Source organism: Mya arenaria, chromosome 10 (genome assembly GCF_026914265.1).
Source record: "Mya arenaria isolate MELC-2E11 chromosome 10, ASM2691426v1".
In the NCBI taxonomy this organism is placed as follows: Eukaryota; Metazoa; Mollusca; class Bivalvia; order Myida; family Myidae; genus Mya; species Mya arenaria.
This window is the reverse complement of record NC_069131.1, coordinates 71,431,624-71,454,877: the sequence shown is the minus strand read 5'-3', so window position 1 is coordinate 71,454,877 and position 23,254 is coordinate 71,431,624. Positions and strand designations below refer to the sequence as shown.

The following is a 23,254-nucleotide window of genomic DNA, read 5'->3' as shown; positions in this document are numbered from 1 at the left end:
ATTAATACATGATTGTGTGACCACACTAGTTGTCATTAAAACAATCAGGAGTTGGAGTATTGCAGTCCATTATAAGGTAAATTATTGATAATTTAAATCATAATGTTAAACACGGACTGTATTTTATCTAGGACTGTATCATTGATATCTGGTGTATTAATAGGTAACAAAAATGCCTGGTGTATTAAAAAGAAGAAAATATATCAATCTATGACTTCATGCCAATTTTGGAAAGAGTGGGTTAACTTCTTTTCCGGCCACAATTCCTCAAAACTTCTTAAGGTTTAAGAAGCTTATTTCTTTAAGCCAAAATCCATACCTAAATTTCATTTTGATAAATGAAAAATGGTAAATATCATAAAGATTATTACTATTCAAAGTCTAAAAATTCTTAGAGAAGTAAAGATAAACAAATTATAGAAAAACAAAAATAGTGAGCTTTGCTTTGTTGTTGCTATTGTCGGGAATATTCATAACTCAGTCTTAGAAAATGGCACTGCAGATAAGCGAACACTTCTTAAGTCGGTTTTTAGATTTTTTGTCCTGAATAAAAAAAACGAGGAGTGGGGAGTGCATATGGAAATGATTTTAAACAGTGCTATTTTTACAACAACTGTGAGGAAAGTTATATTAACTTATGTCGTTTTAAAGTCACTCTCGTTGGCACGATGATACGCCAGATTGTCACGCGGCCTCTGATGTTTGGTTAAAACCGGACAAACACAACTTGGTGTCTAACCACAAACTAAATTTACATACGATCATGCTGGGAATCGAACCGCTCCAGAACGCCTGAGTGAGTATTAATCTTGAAATGGAATACATGCACTAATAATTGAATTAGTTGTTACACATGCATGGCCCGATAACTTGGCCTTGGGGTGGAGCACGCCACATGCATGGACGACGGCTGGCGATCCAATTGGTCTTTGGAATGCGTCCAAACCCTTAAAGCAGGAAATGTTTCGCGGATAGGGTAAACAAATATCAGATATACAATATATATATAGCATCATCGAGGCTAAATCGTCTTTGATTGACGTTTATACAGATTAAATCATCTGTATATACACTCTGTTATACATAATTACAGTAGTATATTAAATGTAACATACATGGAGACTGAAAATATATCAGATCGAGACTGCAGGCTAAAATCCCCCCCCCCCGAAAAAAAATAAAAAAAATAAATTAATAATAATAATAATAATAATAATAATAATAATAAATAAATTAATAATAAATAAATGAATAAGTAAATTTGGAGATGGTGGCATTCCTGACATTATCGCGTCCACGATGTTTTCATACGAGCGAAAACTTTCTTCAGAGATCCGACATGGCCGGCGCGTTTGTTTACCAAATGTTGGTTAGTTCTATGTTAATAAATAATCATATATAATATTGATGGTTATTTTGAGGCTAAAAATATCTAATTCATACAAACTTTAATAACATCATGCAAAGTATGTGCCGCTTTAAATAGTGCATACATCGCAATTATTTGAAAGAAAACTTTCCCACACTTCCTTTCATCTAAAATCACGTGTTATCCGGCAAATACACGCACCGGTCAAGGCCGAATTAAATTTGTGTAAATATCAATTTTGTGAATGATAAATGGTTAATTGCTTATCATTGCATTCGTTAATATTGAGGCATTGATAAAAAATGAAAAGGTATGTTCAGTTGTTATCTTAAAATACAAACGAAATTTTCCTAGAGTGCGTAAACTCTTGTACATGGAAAAGGTAGTAATATACTTCGGACAAAATATATTTCGGATGCACATGACTTGAAATTGTAGTCAAAATTGTACAGTACTGTCAGATGGTCGTATTAAGCTTACAACATCCGTAGTTCTTTGGTCATTATTTATCATCGCCTCCAACTGTTTCTCAAAATACACATTGGAAAGATTTTGGTGTGATACTTCGCATTCGTGCTTGTCAATTGTGCATTATGCACCATTAAATTGCAACCAAGGCCCCCACAGGTCTGGGGAATAGCGGGGATTTTGACTTTCGGTCAAGTCAAGACGGAGTAAAATCCCTCACCTTAGGGGATGAACTGCTGGTAAAATCCCTGCCAAATGCCCCCACAACCCTAAGGGACCCTAGGTAAGGCCCATCCCCACTATTTTTGATGTGAAGACAAAACCACTGCATTCACTCGGCACCGCTGGGCCACCTTGAAGCTATAAACAAAGCCCATTTCTCCAGCAATCCCTGGTATACCCCTGGACCTTGGAGGGCCGTGGTTACAATTGACTGGTGCATAAGTTAAAGGGTTAGGTGCTCACACATACATGTACACACTGGCAGTGACAGTGCACAATTAATCAAACAAGGGTGGGTCCAAGATTTTGTATAAATTAAAGTGGTGCAAATAGGGACTACTATCTACTCCCTAAGAACCGATTAAAATATAAATGTTGATTTGTGTTAAAACCTTTTTACATAATCTATTGCATTTCAATAACCTATGGTATTGACATAAACAGTTTACTGAGTCAATGTAAGGAGGCGTGTCCCCCCTAAATAATAAGTGTTATGTCAATATTTGCATGATATCTTTGTAATATTTACTAAAAAGGTGTCTCAAGTGTATCTCAATTCTCTGTGCACAGACTGTCAAGGCCTTTGCCCTCCACGGAGGTTATTGACGCTCAGATCATCAAGAAAGCGAGAATGTTGGCCACAGACAGGCCCCACCCCATCCAGGAGCTGCGACAAGTTGCCAAAGAGATCAACCATGACCTTGACACTCTGGAGTTTGCCCGGCATATGGACGCTATCGACCCTCTGAGAGGCTTACGTGAAGACTTTCACTACCCAAAGATGAAAACCTTAGATGGAGGTCTCTGTCATTTAAGTGTCACTCTTAAGTATTTATTTATATGCTTTATTTTTTTATTGCAATGATTACTTAGAACTACTGTATTCCCTGGTTTGCTTAAAGATATGTTAAACCAAAAAGGGGCTCATATTTCACAAAAACAGCATGATGTTTATCTAGGCTGCTTATGTGAAATACCAATGAATTTGTATCAGTAATTACCATTCGGCATTGAGTTATGCAATTCATATTAGATCCTTAATTCCCTCAGTGTTTTTCATAAATTTTCAACTCAACTCATTTTATATAAATTGTTGTAAACAAAAGCCATGGGCCCAAAATACACAGTATCTACATATAAATCATTATATATTATTTGCAATGCATTCAATACATATAAAATACTTCCATGTTTATCATATTCAACAGATCATTAATTATGCCTCCTTTCAAAGAAGAGGGGGTATATTGCTTTGCACATGTCGGTCGATAGGTTGATCAGTCCTTTGGTAGACCAAAGCTTGTCCAAGTAATAACTTGACAATTCCTGGACCTTTCGTCATCAAACTTGACATGAAAGTTGGACCTGACCAGTAGATGATCCCTATTGTTTTAAGTGATTATTGGGTCAAAGGTCAAGGTCACAGTGACCTTTATTGGGAAATTGTTGTCAAAGCTTTTCCAAGTGATAACAATGTCTGGACTTATGGTCATCAAACTTGACACTGGGGCTTGGCCTGACCAGTAGATGACCCCTATTGATTAAAGGGGTCATCGGGTCAAAGGTCAAGGTTACAGTGATCTTGAATGCTTAAATGTCCGAGTGATACATTGACAATGTCTGTCCCCTCAAACTTGACTTGGATGTTGGGCTGACCAATTGATGACCCCAATTTATTTTAGGGGTCATCGGGTCAAAGGTCACAGTGACCTTGAACGAAAACTTGACAATTCCTGGAACTTTGATCATCAAACTTGACATGAAGGTTGGACCTGACCAGTAGATGACCCCTATTGTTTTAAGGGGTCTAAGGATAAGGTCACTATGACTTTTAACATGAAATGTTTGACAAAGCTCTATCTAGTGATAACTCAACAATGAACTCAACAATGCCTGGACCTAAGGTCATCAAACATTACATGAAAGCTGGGTCTGACCAGTAGATGACCCCTGTTGATTTTAGGGGTCATCAGGTCAAAAGTAAAGGTAAAGGTGACATTGAATGCAAAAAGTATGTCAGAGTGATTACTTGACAGATGCCTGCACCTATAGCCCTCAAACTTGACTTTGAGGTTGGGTCTGTCCAGTAGATGACCCCTATTGATTTTAGAGGTCATCAGGTCAAAAGTCAAGGTTTCAGTGACCTTGAATGCAAAAAGCTTGCCTGTGTGTTAATTTGACAATGCATACACCCATGGCCCTCAAACCTGACATTAAGGTTGGAGGTGACCTGAAGATAACCACTATGGGTTTTTAGGTCAAAAACTCAAAGGTCAAGGTCAGAACTCATATTTGTCATTAAAATTATGTCATATTTATTCTTCCCTGCTGCTAAGAGAATAAATGTATATGTGCAAATATCAGTCATCATCTGAACAGGATAAAAAAATCTAAATTTCCTTCATCTTGTACTCTCCAAATGTACCCAAATATATCAAAGGTGAATAATTATTTCATGAATGACATTTTGGAATACCAACAATTTGTCTGCAGTCAACAACTGTTGTTAACATTTTGTAGCAGTTTTCTGTTATTCAGAAATGGTTAATAGCCAATTATTTTTGCAATTGAAAAAATAAGTTAGACATATTGGCAAACATCCACACCCACATACATGTATTATACGGTACATCTCTTCAAGTTTTGGCACTACAATAGTTCTTAAAAGCATGTTTACATTTTTTGTACAGTCTTAGATCGGACGCCAAGTTTAAAGAGTGAATATTGCTTACATATGAATGATTTTGCATTTTAAGAAAATCCCAACATTCATCCAAGAATGGAGGCTTCAATGATTGTAAGTATATGAGCACTGAAAGCATCCTCCTACCGTCCTCGTAATATAGAGCAGTTATATTATCAATTGCCCAGTTTATATCATTATTCATAAGGTTTGTCGTTAAACAACTCTTTTTTGTTAAACAAAGCAATTATATCATCACCAAATGATTCATTATGTCCATCATACAATTTATATTTCTTTTTGAACATTGAACCCAAAACTACAATTACAAAAGAAACAAGCCATGGCGATTTTTTTTTGACAATTTTATAAAACTCTTAAAAAATTCCTTATGACCATTCATGTCAGATCCTTTATTAGTACTGGGTAAACTCACTTATAAGATATTTTTGACTCTGGTATAGGGAGTTTGAAGAGTGCTTCACCCTGTTGTTTTTTGGTTGCACATTTTGGCACCCATGAAGTTCAGCATGGGCGCCCTTCTGCATTAAAAGAATTAAATGACTGTCAAATAATAGTTTTGCTCTGATTAAAACTTATAATATGATTATAAATACATACACACTTCACAAATATGGCAGTTGAAATAAAATATTACTTGAATTAATTAAACATATTTTCATCATTTTCTGTGGAATTCATAATGTTAAAGTTCTTCATAACCCATTACACTGTGTCCTTCTCACGCTTAGCACACTCTTCTGCAGCACCTTGTCCTTTTCAAACCTGGCACAAACCCTATGGTCAATGCTTGTGTGTGTTTTTTTCTAGTTGACCAGAGCTTGGTCAATGCTGAAGATGACTGTGTGTATTTCTGTGGCAACTCCCTCGGTATTTGTCCCAGGAAGACCCGAGAGTATGTTAACATCGAAGTGGACAAGTGGGAAAAACAGTGAGTCTAACAACAGCTTATATTATGTAGTTTAGTATAAAGTTTATACTATTTTCCTTTTATAGCTTGATTGTGGCAAAAGCTGGTCACCCTTAAATCAGTTTCCTATGTAGAAACCAGTACTGTGTTGTCAATTCAGACAGGTCATGAGAATTTCTCCATATTCACTGTAGGTTTGGTAAATTACGCGAGGCTTTAAAAATATTTAATTTTGAAAGCTCAGGCCTTGTCCCGTAATGCCAACGCTCACTTAACTTTCGTGGTTAACGCGAGGCTTTAAAAATATTTAATTTTGAAAGCTCAGGCCTTGTCCCGTAATGCCAACGCTCACTTAACTTTCGTGATAGTTCGTTTAGTAACCAACTAACAACCGTTCAAGTGTTCTAAGTCTTTATTGTTCCACGTTCTTTCTAAGCATAATAATCAGTATATAATACAGCATGACATTTAAGGTAATCCCACATCCTAACTGCCGTCCATTAAGGACCCAAGGCCGCGTTCCTTGCCTTGCCTAACCCAACTCTCTTAACATTAAAACATGCGTTCATATATACTACTTTTTTCGTCTGGTTAGTGACAGGTGTGCATATTTAATTATTTGTTATATACAAAAAGAACGTATTCTACAGTCATGAACTGTCAAGCTAATTGGTCTAATAGCCAACGGCTATCACGAACTGTCAGCATCTAAGTAAATCTACATTTGATCATCATGATGAAATATTTGCTTTTTGTTCCAAATAAACTTTGAATTCTACTATTGATTTTTGTTATTACTTTAAAGTGTTTCATACGTAACTTTTATGTTACGTGACACTTTAAAGTGTTTATACGTAACTACGTTACGCGACAGCCTGATATGAGGCCCATTCCTCAATACAGTACATTGTCTTGTTGGCAAAGAGCCAGTACTTTTGAATACTCAAGTAGTGAATTAGTACTCAAGTACTCAGGTACTCCTAGCCATCCCTATTTATTATTGACTCTACATTGTGAAGTTTGTTATGATACGTGGTTGTTACATAATGCATTTAAATGATTTTTCCTTTTGTTTTGTTTGTGTCATCTTGCAAATTTCCTGTTTTTAGTAAAAATAAAGCTAAACTCCCCTTTTAAGGGCCACTCCCCAAGTCCACAAATGTAAAAAGACAGCTCTAGAATTTGTGTGGTTGCAAATTTAAAAAACTAGCAAGGTATGAATTTATCTAAATTGAACCTCAAGAATGTGGCCAATACAGGTTGTAAATTTGCAAAGGTTACATAATACGAATAGTTTTTTGCTTTTGAAAGTTGATGACTTTACGGCCACTTTTTAACTATGAAGCAGCAAGCCCCGTAGCAGCAAATCCCACCCTATATATAACTGTATGTATATTTCAGAGCCCTGGAAGGTCATACTCAGGGGTCACTTCCCTGGCCCTCATCCTTATCTACTTATTTCTGTGTGTGTATTTCAGAGCCCTAGAAGGTCACACTCGGGGGGCACTTCCCTGGGCCTGGTGTGATGAAGGCCTGGATGACCAGATGTGTACACTTGTTGGTAAGTATGGTATATGTAATACCACTTTCATGTTTAAAATAATAAATCTTTCCATGTAAAGAAAATGAAGATAAAAAGTGGGGAAAGCTGAAACAAAATGGATCTATAGAGTATAATAGTTTATTTCAGTGCAAGATCTATAATATTTCTCTAAGTGAGCACCAAAATGATATATTTCATGAGTGGCATCCATGAGTTGAAATATATTGCTATCTTACACTGAAACAAACTATTTTTCTTTTTAGTATATGCCAAAAATTCAAGTTAAAAGTAATTTAATTCCACCTTTTATAGAAAAAGCGTCAATTTGTAGGCGCACCATCACGTAACGTCAGTTTGGAAATGGCGTCTTTGAAATTGTGTCCCAGCCCTGTGCACACTGAGGTTTGATTTGGAACTGAGAGCGGGCTGAATTTGCAAAACAGTGAAGAATATCAATATGATAAAACTCCATAAACCACCAGAAAGCCTATAAAAAATTAATTGTTCCTAAAGTCGCTGATTTATCCAATTCTAGCAATGAATGTTTTCGAGACTTTGAAGTGAATATTTGTATATTATTCTATTGCTTTGTATGAGATATATCAATACCTTTTACCTTTATTACTTATTCCATTCAGGAGGGAAGCCTGGAGAGGTTGGAATCATGAACGGACTCACAGTCAATATGCATCTACTGCTGGTAAGGGACTGAATTCAGTCAGTAGTACTTGAGTTAACCCCCTTGATAGACTATGAGTTGTCCCCCTTTAGTTTTAGAGTTTTAGATTCATACTTTTTGTATTCAAGGGGAAAGCCAGGGGAGGTTTGAGTCCATATGCATCATTCTACTGCTGGTAAGGGAAACAACTCAGTCAGTACTACTCAATATGATGAGGCTAGTGCTGAAACACTAAACAATTATTCTGTTTTGATAAAGGAAAGGTTTTATGCAATTAATACAATTTCATTTACATTGTCTTTTTAAACCCCATAGGCTCAATTTATATATTTAAACATTCAAACAACATGGGATCATGTTATGTATTAAAACACCATATTAAGTTATACATTAACACACCATGGGATCAATTTATCTATTTAAACTCCATATCATGAAGAGACGATTCAAGAAAAGAGTGCTTTATTATTACTTTTTTTAATTATCAAGGTAAGGGATCTGTTGTTGTTATTATCAAATAGAAAATGTTTGTACTTATATAGAACTGTAAATAATGCTGAAAGTATCTTTCAAAACATGTCACATCATAGATATTACTCTGAACATAATTGAATTACTTTCAAATCACATATCCATGTTTACCTTCAAATAACTATAAAGCCTATTTCTGCTATTGAGGTACATTGAGAACAAGATCGTGTGAAGCATGTTTCTTCTTCCATCTGCAGGTATCGTTTTACAGACCGACGCCAGAGAGGTTCAAGATCCTGTGTGAGGCACATGCATTCCCATCAGATCATGTATGTATACTTCATCTATCACTTATTTGCCTCACCTGGGCATATAGCAGACTTACCAGGTATGTCAGCTGCATCCAATGGTATAAAACCGGTTATGTTTGTTTATTTGAGTTAATCAAGGTCTTCCCGCGCCCATTGCCTGCATTATGGCTTGACCCCGCTGTGCACTCTCCATTGCCTACGTTACGCCACCGTCGCATGACGCCATCACAACTTAAATTGTGTTTAAATGCCATAAGTGACATAACATAGAAGTGACAGCAATTCGCAGTCAAATCCAGACATTGGAAGACTTGAAGAAACCTAGCTCTTTGCGAAGAGACCTCTTGGTTCTTTAACCTGCTTGGTGTAAAGCACCGATACATGGGATACAACTTTCCTGGGTTGAACCAGTACTTAGTATACCACTTTTCCAAGCACTACCCTTTAAATGCCGAGCGCCAGGCAAGGGAGCTACTTGTACCAGCTTTTAACGTCTTTCGGTATGACGCGGCCTGGGATCGAACCCACGACCTCCCGCTCTGTTGGCGGACGCCTTAACCACAAGGCCAGGGAGACAGTTCGTAAAACAGGTTAAATCTTTGGTTTAATTTAAGTTAGCCGAAATGTTCATTGATAGGTCAAGATTTATTCAAAAAATGATTTTAACCAACCAAATTATTTCAATGTGCAAACTAGCCTTAAGATAACCTGTTGACAACTTTTCCAAGTTTTTTTTTACAATTGGTTGCTGATGTTTGCTGACAGGCCTGATTTCGACAGACTTGGTGAGCCTGCCACCTGGTGGATAGACATGGCCTATTTCTTTCCTATTTCTTGTTTATGGCTTGAATTCTTACAACCCTAGGGATTTTGACAAATTTCTTTTTTTCCAGGGAAGAAATTTACTGGTAGATAAAGGAGTGTTTTAGAAGTTCTGTGGGTGTGTATGGCCTGCTTGGACAAAATATTGATAACTTTATGTTTATGTTATGTTATTTTTGGTCATATTCTTTCACTGCTAGGCTCATTCATTTTCACTTACATTTTACAGAAAGTTTTGTATGAAATCCCTAAAAACAATATTGTTTTGGTGTTTGCCATTTCTTCAATACATTTAAACAATTAAAATGCAGTGTTATTCCCATTAAGTCAATCAATAAGACTTGACCAGCAAAAATCTTTACAAAGTTTAGTTACATTTATTTTGAAAACATTTATTTAGGAAATACATGTACAGTTTGATACATTTCATTATTTTCTTATTGTACAATGTGATTCCTTATCACACAATGGCACATATATGCAATTCTAATTCTGCAATTCTTTTAAATTAAGATTATTTTTTTTAATTTATGTAGTTTGAATATTGCCATTTTTTTATATATATAAATATATTGGTATGAAATTAAAAAACAACAACAACCTATGTTAGTCTTTGGATTTGTGGAATTTTATCAGATTACGTTGCATGTGATATCAACATCACATGCCAACCTTCCATTTCATGCTGTTGCAACTTCATGCAAGACACTCAAAGTGAGACAACCCCACAGATCAACGGACTCACACGATATCCCCTACTTCTTATTATATAGAAGATGAAAAATAAATAATATGCAGATTTATGTCCCTTGCTGATGTCTTGTCATGCATAAATTATGTTAATCTGTTGTGATTAGTGAAACAAGCCAGTTTCAGTAGGAACTATGATATTTATTTCAGTATGCCTTTGAAAGCCAGATCAGACTAAAGGGATACGACCCAGAGACAGCTCTCCTGTGTTTAAAACCAAGGGAGGTAATACAACACCATTATGTTGTACTGGTACATTTGAGATATTAAAGGGGCTAGACACCAGATGGTCCCAAAATCAGCAAATAAAAGCCTAGAGTTGTCATCGCAAGCAAGTAGGAAGCTGATAATACATAATCTTACATGATTGAAATAATAAACACAACAATCAAGTTGCTGTCTCATCTGTGTTTCCCTGTTTAAAAATAACGCATAATGGTTTCCTAGATTAATTCATACCTGAGAAAGAGCTCAGATAAATATACCAATGCTCTTTTTAATCTTACTGGCATTTACGTGGTAGACTACCCCATAAATTTCAAATCGAAAAAAATGTGCTAAAAGCGTAAAAGATGCCTATGCCGTAAGCCATGTGACACATCAGTATGTACGATTCAATGCATACACAACAATGTCAATGTATGTGAGATTTTGACAGTTTTCTTTTTTTCTTGCAATCATATCTTCTGGTGTCTAGTGCCTCTAACATTGCTTTACTGGATACTTTGAAGTTTGATGCAAAGCTTTTTCAATGCTGTTGGCGCAGTAACATGTTAATGATTTTAACTGTGATAAAAAACCAATTCTTTTGTATTTTACTTCTCTGTTATTTGTGATATTCTTAAGGTTGTTGTTTTGATAATAATAAAATCACCCTTACACATAATGTTTATTTAATGTAAACAGTTCAGCGTCACGCTTTTATATGTACATATAATAATCAATACAACTTTTTTTAACTTCTCTGTCTTAAATTTTTTTGTTATATCTTTAGGTCGTTGCCTACAAGGGGCTTTTTCTCATCACCCCTCATATAAGGACCCAAGTTCTGACGCAGATGTAGTGATTCTTACCCACTTATTCATGACACCTTAATTAATCATTATGGACACACTTTCAATACTTAAAGCATAGAAAACAGGTGGCCAATTAAGAGTTGTTGGGGGCCATCTAATGAACAATATCAAGACAGCAAAACAGTGTCAGAAACGAGAAACTATTGCCTTCGTGTTTTTAAGGGGCAAACAGTATTACACAACATAATCTCTCAAGATTAAAACATTGAGTACTTCTATGCATCTTAAAAATGGAATTGATATTTTAATTAGCAAATTCAATATTTTTCTTTCCCTTGAATAAAAAAAGTATTGTATGATCTGCTCATTGAAAAGATTTTCCCATCAAATATAACTGTATTTTGTATGCTACCAGGGTGAGGAAATGCTACATCATGAGGACATTATGGCCATGATTGAAAAACACGGAGACAGTATCGCCCTTGTGTGTTTTAGCGGCGTACAATATTACACAGGCCAGAAATTTAACATGGCAGAAATCACACGTCTTGGACATGAAAAGGTAAGAAGCAAACGGTATCTCCCTCATGCGTTTCAGTGGCGTACAATAGCACATACCAAATATTTAACGTGACATAAATCACCCATCTTTGACATGAGAAAAAATAACAAAGATGATTACTGTTAATGGTATGACATGATCAATATAACATAGAAGTTGTTCTCTATGAGGCTGTAAAAAGTTATCTTAATTTGTCCCCTTGCTTTGCACATGTTGGTAGGTCCATGGGTAACAAAATCTTGTCTGATTTATAACAAAAAAAACAACAGGTATGGGATGTTTGTTATGACAAACGGATGACACCTGTTGATAATGAGGTCATCAGGTCAAAACTCATGTCTTTGCAATATAACATAGCATTGGAGAAGTATTGAATGGTAAACATTCATATTCAAATACAATTTACAAACTTCGCGAACGTTAAACAGAGATGCATATATGACAATGTTATAACAAGTATACAGCTTTTAAGGATGTTAAATCTATGAATAATCTAATAAAAGAGAATGTTTGGACCTAAAGTCATCAAACTCGGTGGGAAGGTCGGTTGTGCATAAGGGTCACAAGATTATTTTAGGATTGTGATAACTAGTTTTTTTTTTTTACTTATTCAGTGCTGTCATGTGGATGCATAGATGTGTTACTGGTAAACGTAGATCATCAAATCTGTAACAACATTTAAAACTGGTCAATAACTAAGCCAATTTTATATCCTTCAAACGTAACCCACAGACATTAATTGTGAAATGAATTGATGCCTGCCATAAGAGATGGGTGTGGTGGGAGTTGGCATACATGTTTCATAAGCATCTCTTGTTTAATTTTAAAATTGCTAGTACTAATACTTTGATGTTGAAAATTGCTGTATGTGTAAACAATAAACAGTTGAACTAATGGTGACACACCTTTTGTAATAAAAATGATAGAAATTATAATTGTTGAATTTAGGAATTGGTGTTCAGAGTATTGAGTCTAGAAGTCAAGCTCAAGATGATAATGAACATGGGCCCAGCTGTTCTGTCCGTCCGTCTGTATGTTAACTAACAGAACCCAGTTTTGATGAAGAACAACACATTAACATATTTCACATTTCAGGGTTGTGTGGTGGGCTGGGACCTTGCGCACGCCGCTGGCAACGTGGAGTTGTCTCTGCACGACTGGGACGTAGACTTTGCTGCTTGGTGTACATATAAGGTAAGGTAACACTTCTCAACCAAATCATGGATGTTGGCCATCACTTGTTAAACATTTTTTTAACAACATTGAACAGATATACAGTTGGAACTCGTTGGCTCGATATCTCATGGCTCGATATCCTCGTTGGCTCGAACCAGATTTAAAGGACCGATTTTGTTTTACTCTTTGTTCATATAAAATTCAATCTGATGGCTTGATATCTTGAGGGTCGATATTTTTTCTTGCTCGATGTCATTTTTGCAGTCCCAAATGAATTTCACACTTTGTTTTGTTTGCTTGGGTCGATATCATTTTCGGGGGCTCAGGTAAGAATCTCACACTTTGTTTTGTTTGGTTGGCTTTATTTAACACAAGGCACTTATCACTAAAAATTGCTTGATTTTATTATAATTATTATCAAAATTAAATGGTTTCACAGTTTGAATAAACTTTAAGTTCTGTCTCTAATTGTTTTCCATGAACAAATTTCAATACATTTTGATATGACTTAAAAGCTTTGTTTGTGTTACTTGTTGTTTAAAATTGCTTGTGTGTAGTTTTCGCATAAATGTATTTTATTAATAAATAGTAAAAATCAAATGATATTTTCTAAGTATCTAGTAAGTCATGTTACGAACTGTAAGATGTGTAAATACGTCCAATAAATACTCTTAACTTGTGAAGAAAGTCCAATAAATACTCTTAACTTGCGAAGATAGCGAGGCCAATAACAATCGAGGTAAACAAAATGTTTTGTAAGGAATAAAAAAAATAATTCTCTAAGCAATCCCGCTTGGCTCGATATTCTCGAGGCTCGAAGTATTTTTGAGCCATCGAGTTTCGACTGTATTCTTATTAAGTTCCATAATTTAGGCTTAAATAAACAGACCGCAAACATATATACGGAAACATGGATGTCAGCAATGTCTTGCGGTGCTCAAGATTAGTAAGAGTAATAAGGACATAGAATAATTAGTCATACATATTAAACTTTACATCCCTTTCCTTGAGCATTGTGGATAAATTACAGTATATCAATACATGTAAAAGTGTTTAGTCTCATCTGTAGAGGTGTTGTCATAGACATGGTGATGTTTTTGGAGTTTCCTTTCTGTATGAACTTTGACCTTGACCTAAACTGATATCCATTCAAGATTATTAATTGAAACTTGTGTTGTTAAAGCTGCACTCTCACAGATATAATGTTGTTACAACATTTTTATTTTCTGTCTTGAAAAGAGGAAATTTTTGCGTAAATATCTGCAAACCATTGATAAAAGATTGCTGACAAAAAATCAGATCGCAGATTTTCATATTTCCCTTTGAAAATTAATATTTTATGGCTTAAACCGTTACTAACGGTTTAAGAAAAATACATTAAACATCAAATTTTTAGCTTTAATAGAAAAATCTTCGATCTGATTTTTTGTAAGCAGTCTTATATAACTTGTTTCCATGGATTTTCGCAAGAATTGGCTCATTCAAAGACAAAAAATAAAAAAGTTGTCAAAAGTTCAATCTGTGAGAGTGCAGCTTTAAAGGTAATACACACATCTATAGCAAGGCCCATTACTCTGGCTTTAATAGTTGTAGAGTTATGTCCCTTTATGATTGAAGCAAACAGGTGTGTGTGTGCTGACGTTCTTTCTAATAAGTGTTGAGTTATGTCCCTTTATGATTGAAGCAAACAGGTGTGTGTGTGCTGACGTTTTTTCTAATAAGTGTTGAGTTATGTCCCTTTATGATTGAAGCAAACAGGTGTGTGTGTGCTGACGTTCTTTCTAATAAGTGTTGAGTTATGTCCCTTTATGATTGAAGCAAACAGGTGTCTGTGTGCTGACGTTTTTTCTAATAAGTGTTGAGTTATGTCCCTTTATGATTGAAGCAAACAGGTGTGTGTGTGTGTGCTGACGTTCTTTCTAATAAGTGTTGAGTTATGTCCCTTTATGATTGAAGCAAACAGGTGTGTGTGTGCTGACGTTCTTTCTGCGGCAATCTTGTTGAACATTCTAAAACATGTGACATGTATTTTGCAGTACATGAACAGCGGGGCTGGCTGTCTATCTGGATTGTTTGTACATGAACGCCACTTTAACCATGACTACCCTCGCCTGACTGGCTGGTGGGGTCACAAACTAGACACGCGATTCAACATGGATAACAGTAAGAATAATATATGTTTAAGTTGGTGATGTAAACAAATGGCAGAATTAATATCTGAATATTCAGTAATTCTTTCGATCGAATATTCGAATAATCGATTACCAAAATATATATTTTAGAAGTTGTATTAAACCATTATTGTTATTATTTGCTAAAGTAATAGCTGGGGCATTTTAACCCTACGCGCGGCAGACACTGATTTGCCCCAAATGAGCCTCTAAGATTTCCCATTTTCATAATGAAAAAAAGCAGTACATTATGAACAAGAAACAAAACAAATTCGAATAATTTCAATCCCACTGCCTTCATTTTTGTAAACAATGTGAACTTCCTGGTCAAATGGCGTAATGGAAAAGCACTCCATCAGTTTAAAGCACATACATGTATTAAACTACATTATTGTAGCATATTCCATTTATATCATCACGGCGATTTGAGCTATGTTGCACAGCTGAATTTGCAGCCAAGACTACACATTGGTGTGAAGGCCGATTCCTATAATCCTCATTTGGCTAAGGCATTTTAATTTACCGAAAATAGTTGAAATTTTTGATGTCACTTTTCTAATAGCCAGTTATTGTAAAATTACAGGGACTTTTTCTAGTACCCGACGATATGTCCCTAAATGACATGATGCGTGTTTAGTGTACTGTCATCACATTCACACCTCTGGCATTATGGGCCAATCATTGTAAGAACAAGACAAACAAATTGTATACACAACAACAGAGTTGTAAGCAAAATATTCATTATTCTATTTATTCAACAACAACAAATCAAATATTCAAATGCCAATTTTGACATTCGAATACAACAACGTTGAATATTTGAATATTTGTTTGCATCCCTAGTTTAAATGGAATAGCCCTAAGAGTATTGTAAACCTTCCTACTCACACCTAATATTGTGGGTGGGGAAAGCCAAACAAACTACCGGGTGAAGGATTTTTTTTGCATTAGCCTTTCGAAAAATTCATCTAATACGGTAACTTTTTGCTGCTAAATTCATTAACCTAAACTGTCAGGGGGGCTAGGACATTCAAGTTTGGTTTAAATAGATAGATAGTCTATCCTTATGATGTAATTCATTGTTTCAGAGTTTGACCCATATCCAGGCGCCCGTGGCTACCGTCTCAGTAACACCCCGGGCATGCTCTGTCCTTCAATCAAAGCCAGTCTAGAGGTAAATACCATGGATTGAAAATCAGTCTAAAATGAAAATGGATTATTAGAATGAATTGTACAAGCCATTGCAATCAATTTTCATTTTTTTTATTTGAAATAAATAGTTAGTGAATTGGTTTGAGCTTAAGTTGTTTGAAAGAATAATAAGCTGCATTTAAACGTTAATAAGACTTAGTATATTTAACAAATAATGAACGTAAAAGCAAATTCTTCTGCTGTATTATTTTTGTTTTGAAGTTATTTTCGATGATGGTATATAATAAATTTGCTTGTGGTTTTAAGCTGAATACAAAATATTACTTTTTTTTGGTTACTTTTGTTTTACCATGTTTTTTTTTTGTATTTCTAGAGAAAACAGTGAAATAGTGATAGGATGTGAAACTGATCAGCCCTAAATAACAATAAAAACAAAATGTCGCTATTCAATTGTTTAGGAATTATTCTTTATTACGTCACTTATTGCTTGTCACAATGACCACTGGGATGGGCCTTGTTTCTATAAGATATCTTAGTCGTAAATCTTACACTGCTTTAGAGTGCTTGGAGTACAGGCATTTTGTATGGGATAAGTGTTCTTATGATATTATTTCATAAAAACGCAGTTTACGCCCAAACAGGGGTTACGCCTGGAAAATTAAAATCTTTATTGAAATGTGGCCCAGGTTTTCATGAAATTTTCATAGTCCAAAACTAAAATATATTTGTATGTCTTTTTTTACATAAATTTATGAATTCATAAAAGTCAATGAATATGAAGTTCTTTTGACATAATTAAGAAGTCATATCATACGACAAATGACTGATTAAATGAATGCCAGCCCAGGACTGTTAACATTTCACTTCATATTTAGTGGCGTTTGAATAATGTGTACATCTTATTCTTCAGGCCAGTGTAGAAAAATATTGGCTTGGATTGTAGTGCATAGAGTCCATAGTTAAAAATAAGCCATGTTCAAAGGATTCATGTGCTCCTTTTTAAGCAAGTCTTTTCTTTTGAGAAATTTTGTTGATGTTATAGTGTGTAAAAAACCCTAGAAAAATCAGAAATTGTTCAAGATGTACCTTTCAAATTGACCTATGAATACTGGTACACTAGTGTAAGCATTATTCATTCCTCTTGCCAAAATATTTCTTGATTAATGCCTATTGTCTAAAGAGTTTTGTCATGTCCAAATTGTTCACAGTTAATATGTTATGTACTGGAGTTTGTAAGTTTATATATACTCACACTGCAAGGCCAATTCTGCGGGTGCTCTGAAAAGATTGTTAGTCATATAATGTTTTTTGGAGCATAGTGCACAGACGAAATGGAGCACTGGTAAGAGTTAACCTGGTTCTTTTGACGGGCACAAGTGTATAGCACTGTCACACAGGACTCCCTTTTAACGTCCCTCCTAGCATATCATTTTGCATAATACTTGCACCATGTTTGAATACTTCCTAGTGCAGAATTATTATTATTATTATTATTTAACCATTGGATTTTATTTTCAATTTCAGATATTTCAGAAAACATCCATGAAGGATATTGTCGCCAAGAGTCGACTGTTGACTGGATATTTAGAGGCGAGAATTATCACTCAGTATGGATACCCAAGCAACAAGAAAGAATTTGAGAAAAAACTGAATGGCCAAAGTGATGGTGGCTTACAGAATGTCATTCAAAATGGTGGTAAGGAAAAAGTAAGTGATAGGAACGGGGCTGACGATGATCACAAGAAGCACGTGTATGTGGATATTTTCACCCCGTCAGACCCTGATCAGAGGGGGGCTCAACTCTCGCTGTCGTTCAACATCAATATCACCCAGGTGTTTAAGGAGTTGATGAAACGAGGGGTTGTGGTGAGTCTATATATCTTCCTTGATCTGGATTGCTAAGACAGTTTTGTGTTAAACCTTTATTATTTTCATTTCGTGAAAATTTGCTTTGTCTTAATATTACTTAACAATACATCAATCCACTGCCTTTTCCAGGGCCTTCCCAATTGGGAAAAATATGCCATTTGACTAAAATTGGAATTTACAAGAAAAGAACAATAATGCTTTAAAAATTAGAAAAAATGTGAACAAGTTTGTTACTTTAGTAACTCACCAACTCTTCATTACAAAAACATTTTTTTGGGTTCAATTATTCAATATGAAAATTGAACACATAAATTGTAAAAAAAATCCACATTTAGGAAAAGGAATATGTTCAGCAGTAGGAATGGGGATAAATTTCTGCCCCGAATTGGTCAGAAAACTTACACAGTCATCTGTGTGTAATACCTGAATTAAGTGACAATCTATTTTTTCAGTGTGATGAACGGAAACCAAGCGTGATTCGTGTAGCCCCTGCCCCCCTCTACTGCTCATTTGAGGACGTCCACAGATTTATGCAGCTTCTTGATGATTCCTTGCATGCGGCCCACGAGCTTGAATGAGGCCCTGATATAGAATAATAAACATTTTTAGATTTTTTATTTTTTATAAACTGTTTGATTGTTGTTATGGTTTTGGTGCTGTTCATGGATGAGGGGTTGACAATGTTATGCAAAGCCTTAGGGCATATTTCAAAAGCAATTACTGGTATTTACGTGAAATTTGTACAAATATTTTCAGCACAGTTATGCCATTGTGTAAGAAGGCTCGAGCAGGGTGTTTTGCGGAAACTCAGTAAACATCTTTTTCACAAAACACCCTACGCTCGGGTCAGAATGAACCTATCTTACACTTTCTGCCATGGAAGATACTTATAGTATAGCGCAGAATGAATGTAAAAGTTATACTAAAAAGAATTCACAAAAAAGTTTTGTTGGTTGTGAAAGGATGCAACATAGACCAGCTCACATCTGTCGGATTTTAAATGAATTAAAGCATTATCAAGTATTTTCTGTCATTTATTTTACATATTAATGATTAGCAGGTAATACCCTTTCAAAAGAAACAATTATTTTATTGGATCACCTGTCATCAAAATTTAACATTATCAACAATGGCTCGATAAAATAACAAGCTTAATTGTGCATATTAAGGTACTTGTATTGGATAAATTGTAAATAGATAAAATAATCAAAATGTCCTTAACAGGGCAGGGATAAATATTTGTCATGAAAGGTGGGCTGGTATTCAGTATTGGTCTTAATTGGATCTAAGAACGATGGAGCTAATTGGATTACTTGTTATTAATAACTGACCAATAGTGTGAATGAAATCATTGATGTATGACCATCAGATTAATTTAAGTCCCATATTGAAGACCATCCCAGGGAATGGATTGAATTTCAGGGGAATATTGTTTAAGGAACGCTTTCATATGTAAATGCTTCAAGTTGGTGTAAATTTTAATTTTGTTTGTAATGCAAAAGAACTACCTGTAACATTTTTGCTGAAATTAATTATAATGCTTTTCAAAGAAATATCTTTTTGTTGTTGTTTGATCTTAATTCAAATCAATTAATAAATTGTTATTGGCACTATTTTGTCAAACTCTAAAATTAAATTTTATCTACATCAAATCTGCCTTTACTACTTACATGGTGCTTGCAGTACATATAAATACTGTTACTTTTAACATGCTGTTTATATTGCATTTATAACTAGTCTAACCAAGTGTTTGTTTGTTTGTCCAGAGCTTTTCTTTGTATATCTGTGTTGGAGCATTAAAATGTGAATGCCAGAAGGAGTCATGTGACATTAAACTATAGAAGGGTTTGCTACCTTCTGTCATCAAGGTGACGGATGATCTGAAGGTCATTATTTGAAAGGATGGACAGCTGGCATCAGGCAGGTTTTCATGGTAACCAAGACAACAGCCAAGATGGCCACAGTTTTCAGATCCAATGACTTGTCATTATTACTATATTTATATTAACTATTTAGCAAAAATATGTATTGACTTTAATATTTGTAGTATGTTGTGCACAATTGTCAGCTTTCTAACAACCGCCCATTAAGGTCACCATAGGTCAAGGTCATGTCAAGGTCAACATAGTGTACCCAGTAAACTTTGTCATTTATTATGCCCCCCCTTCAAAGAAGAAGGGTATATTGCTTTGCACAGGTCTGTCGGTCACTCCGTCGGTCTGTCGGTAGACCAAAGCTTGTCAACAATTCCTGGACGTATGGTCATCAAACTTGAAATAGATGTCGGGCCTGACCAGTAGATGACCCCTATTGTTTTTGGGGCTCATTGGGTCAAAGGTCAAGGTCACAGTGACCTTGAATGGTAACAGGTTGTCTGAGTGATAACTCAACAATGCCTGCACCCATGGCCCACATAATTGACTTCAAGGTTGGGCCTGACCAGTAGATGACACCCTATTGTTTTTGGGGGTCATTGGGCCAAAGGTCAAGGTCACAGTGACCTTGAATGGTAAAAGGTTGTCGAGTGATAACTTGACAATGCCTGCAGCCATGACCTTCAAACTTGAATTGGAGGTTGGGCTTGACGAGTAGATGACCCCTACTGATTTTAGGGGTCAAAGGTCAAGGTCACAGTGACCTTGAAAGCAAACTCGACAATTCCGTAACCTATGGTCAAACTTGACATGAAGGTTGGGCCTGACCAGTAGATGACCCTTCTTGACTTTGGGGGCATCGGGCCATGGTCAAGGTCACAGTAACCTTTAACAAAACCTCTCCCAGTGATATCTCAACAATGCCTGAACCTATGATCATCAATCTTGACATGGAAGTTGGGCTTGACCAGTAGATGACCCTTATTGATTTAAGGAGTCATTGGGTCAAAGGTCAAGTTCGCAGTGACCTTGAATGCGAAAATGTTTAGTGATAATTCGACAATGCCTGCACCCATGGCCCTCAAACTTGACTTAGAGTTGTGTCTGACATGTAGATGACCCCCCCCATGATTTTAGGGGTCATAAGGTCAAAGGTCAAGGTTACAGAGACCTTGAACGAAAAAAGTTTTTTCTGTGACAAGCTGATGACTCCTATGCATTTTGAGATCATAGAGTGGTCATAACACACTCTTATCTTCAAACTTTGAATAGTCATAATCTTAAAACTGCCTCAACGGCATCCAATGTCAGTGACAAATCAGCTGTCATTTCGGTCCATGCATATTTTATTCAATTGTCCATATAATCCTAACAACATGGCGCTCAGGGGGGGGGGGGGGCATAATGTTTGACAAACATCTCTTGTTTAGCTATGCTTTAACAAATTGCTTATTATGAAATAATGTTTAACTGATAAGACCTCCCTGCATGAAGAATTCATTTTCTTTACATGATTTATATATGTATCTTTTTCCTATATATTGAGTTCATAAATGTTTTCTTTTTTTCTTCTTTTTTTTTTAAATTTGAAAAAAAATCCTACGCATTTAGAACCCCGTTGGCTCGAACTCCCAGGGACCGACGAAAATACCTCGAGCCTCGGAAAAATCGAGCCAAGCGGGAATGCTTAACATCAGTATAAATAAGTCCGTCCTTTACATCTAGTTCGAGCCAATGAGGTATTCGAGCCAAGCGAGTTCAAGGCAACGGGGTTCGACTGTAATTAAACAAGTACATGAGAACTAAAAATATTCTGCTCGTGGCTTTACTGAATTGATCATACATGTTTATTCTGTATATTTGTGAAATGAATTAAATTATCATTCTTAAGCATTCATAAATATGGAGTTCATGTATGCAATAAAAAGGATTATATTTTAAATGAACTAAACATGTTATTTCTTAGCTTATTTTAATGAAACATATAGAAAAATGTTTGGTTCTGGTCATTTGTTGAGTTTATAAATACAATTATTATTATTATCAATATTATATTTTAGATAATTATATAAAAATAAATCTTTAAGATTCCGGGGTTTCGTCTTTCGAACTGTTAACCTACATGTAATTATACCTGCACCAAGAAACTAGAATACAGAGGAACCCCGTTGGCTCGAACTGCAAGGGAGAGGCGAAAATACCTCGAGCCTCAGAAAATTCGAGCAAAGCGGAATTGTTTACCTTCAGTATAAAGAATCGGTCATTTACATCTAGTTTGAGCCAACGAGGAATTCAAGCCAAACGAGTTCGAACCAACGGGGTTCGACTGTATATAAAAAAAGATTCAAGCCATTCCATTTTAGCAAAAGTTACAGAACGATTAGTCGACGCAGGTCTGCGTCCGGCCACGCCGTTTTAAAATCCAAAAATAAACACGAACCTTTACTTTGAATCGATTGTTGATATCAGTCATCTTTGTCATCTTATGAGAATCGATTGAACGAATATTGTAACATCTCGTTGTCAATATTAATTGCATAATATTTATATTGTTTAAAATAAATAACCGGACAATAGTTTCGTAAATAGATGTCTCTACGATTTTTAAAATAACAATACCCTCTATGATAAACAACGGATTGATTTTGCTTCTATGCACGTGCGTAGCTCTTCGTAGACTCAAATTGGCCCAGGCATGGTAAATCATTTTAAAAACACGTGCTTTTAGAGTCTTGGATATGCCGGATATCGCTTCTTCGGGCGTTGAGGTTGAAAACAGTAGGCTAGTTCACGGATTCATTGCGCATGCGCGGGTACTTTTTCCTTTGAAATGCATTCTGGGTAGCATACCATGGACTCCCGAGTAGGACTTTTTTCGGAAAATGTGCGTTTATAGACTTAAAAAAGATGAACAACAGCGGAGCATGCCGTTGATCCCCTAATCGGACAGGCCTGTAGATCTTATATGGCATGGCTAAGCTCCTGTTGAAATAGTATTTCGTATAGGAAGGTAAAGAGAACTTCTTAAAGCCGCTATGTCTTCGTTTTATTAGAGTAAATCAAAAACACGTAATTGAGCATGTACATGAGTTCACTTTTATAGTGCCAAGTATAGGATATAATGACGATAAATAACATCAAAACACAATTACTAAATAGCTTTACTGGCGTCTCCCCACTAACAA

General features: G+C 35.6%; 1 protein-coding gene across 1 annotated transcript; it reads left to right on the top strand.

Moving 5' to 3' along the window:
- Positions 1-1,555: 1,555 nt before the first annotated feature.
- LOC128206902 (kynureninase-like) lies at positions 1,556-22,585 on the top strand. The gene is made up of 13 exons (XM_052909636.1): positions 1,556-1,679; positions 2,630-2,859; positions 5,574-5,694; positions 7,152-7,234; positions 7,855-7,916; positions 8,624-8,695; positions 10,400-10,474; positions 11,681-11,827; positions 12,923-13,021; positions 15,040-15,166; positions 16,263-16,348; positions 17,851-18,192; positions 18,648-22,585. The coding sequence occupies exons 1-13, from the start codon at positions 1,672-1,674 to the stop codon at positions 18,771-18,773; spliced, it is 1,578 nt and encodes a 525-aa protein (XP_052765596.1). The 5' UTR covers positions 1,556-1,671; the 3' UTR covers positions 18,774-22,585.
- Positions 22,586-23,254: the final 669 nt, after the last annotated feature.

Bases quoted from the DNA above. Each gene is read 5' to 3' on its own strand.
- LOC128206902 (XM_052909636.1), top strand. The intron at 2,860-5,573 runs GTCTCTGTCATT...GTTTTTTTCTAG, and splicing joins GATGAAAACCTTAGATGGAG to TTGACCAGAGCTTGGTCAAT. The intron at 7,235-7,854 runs GTAAGTATGGTA...TATTCCATTCAG, and splicing joins CCAGATGTGTACACTTGTTG to GAGGGAAGCCTGGAGAGGTT.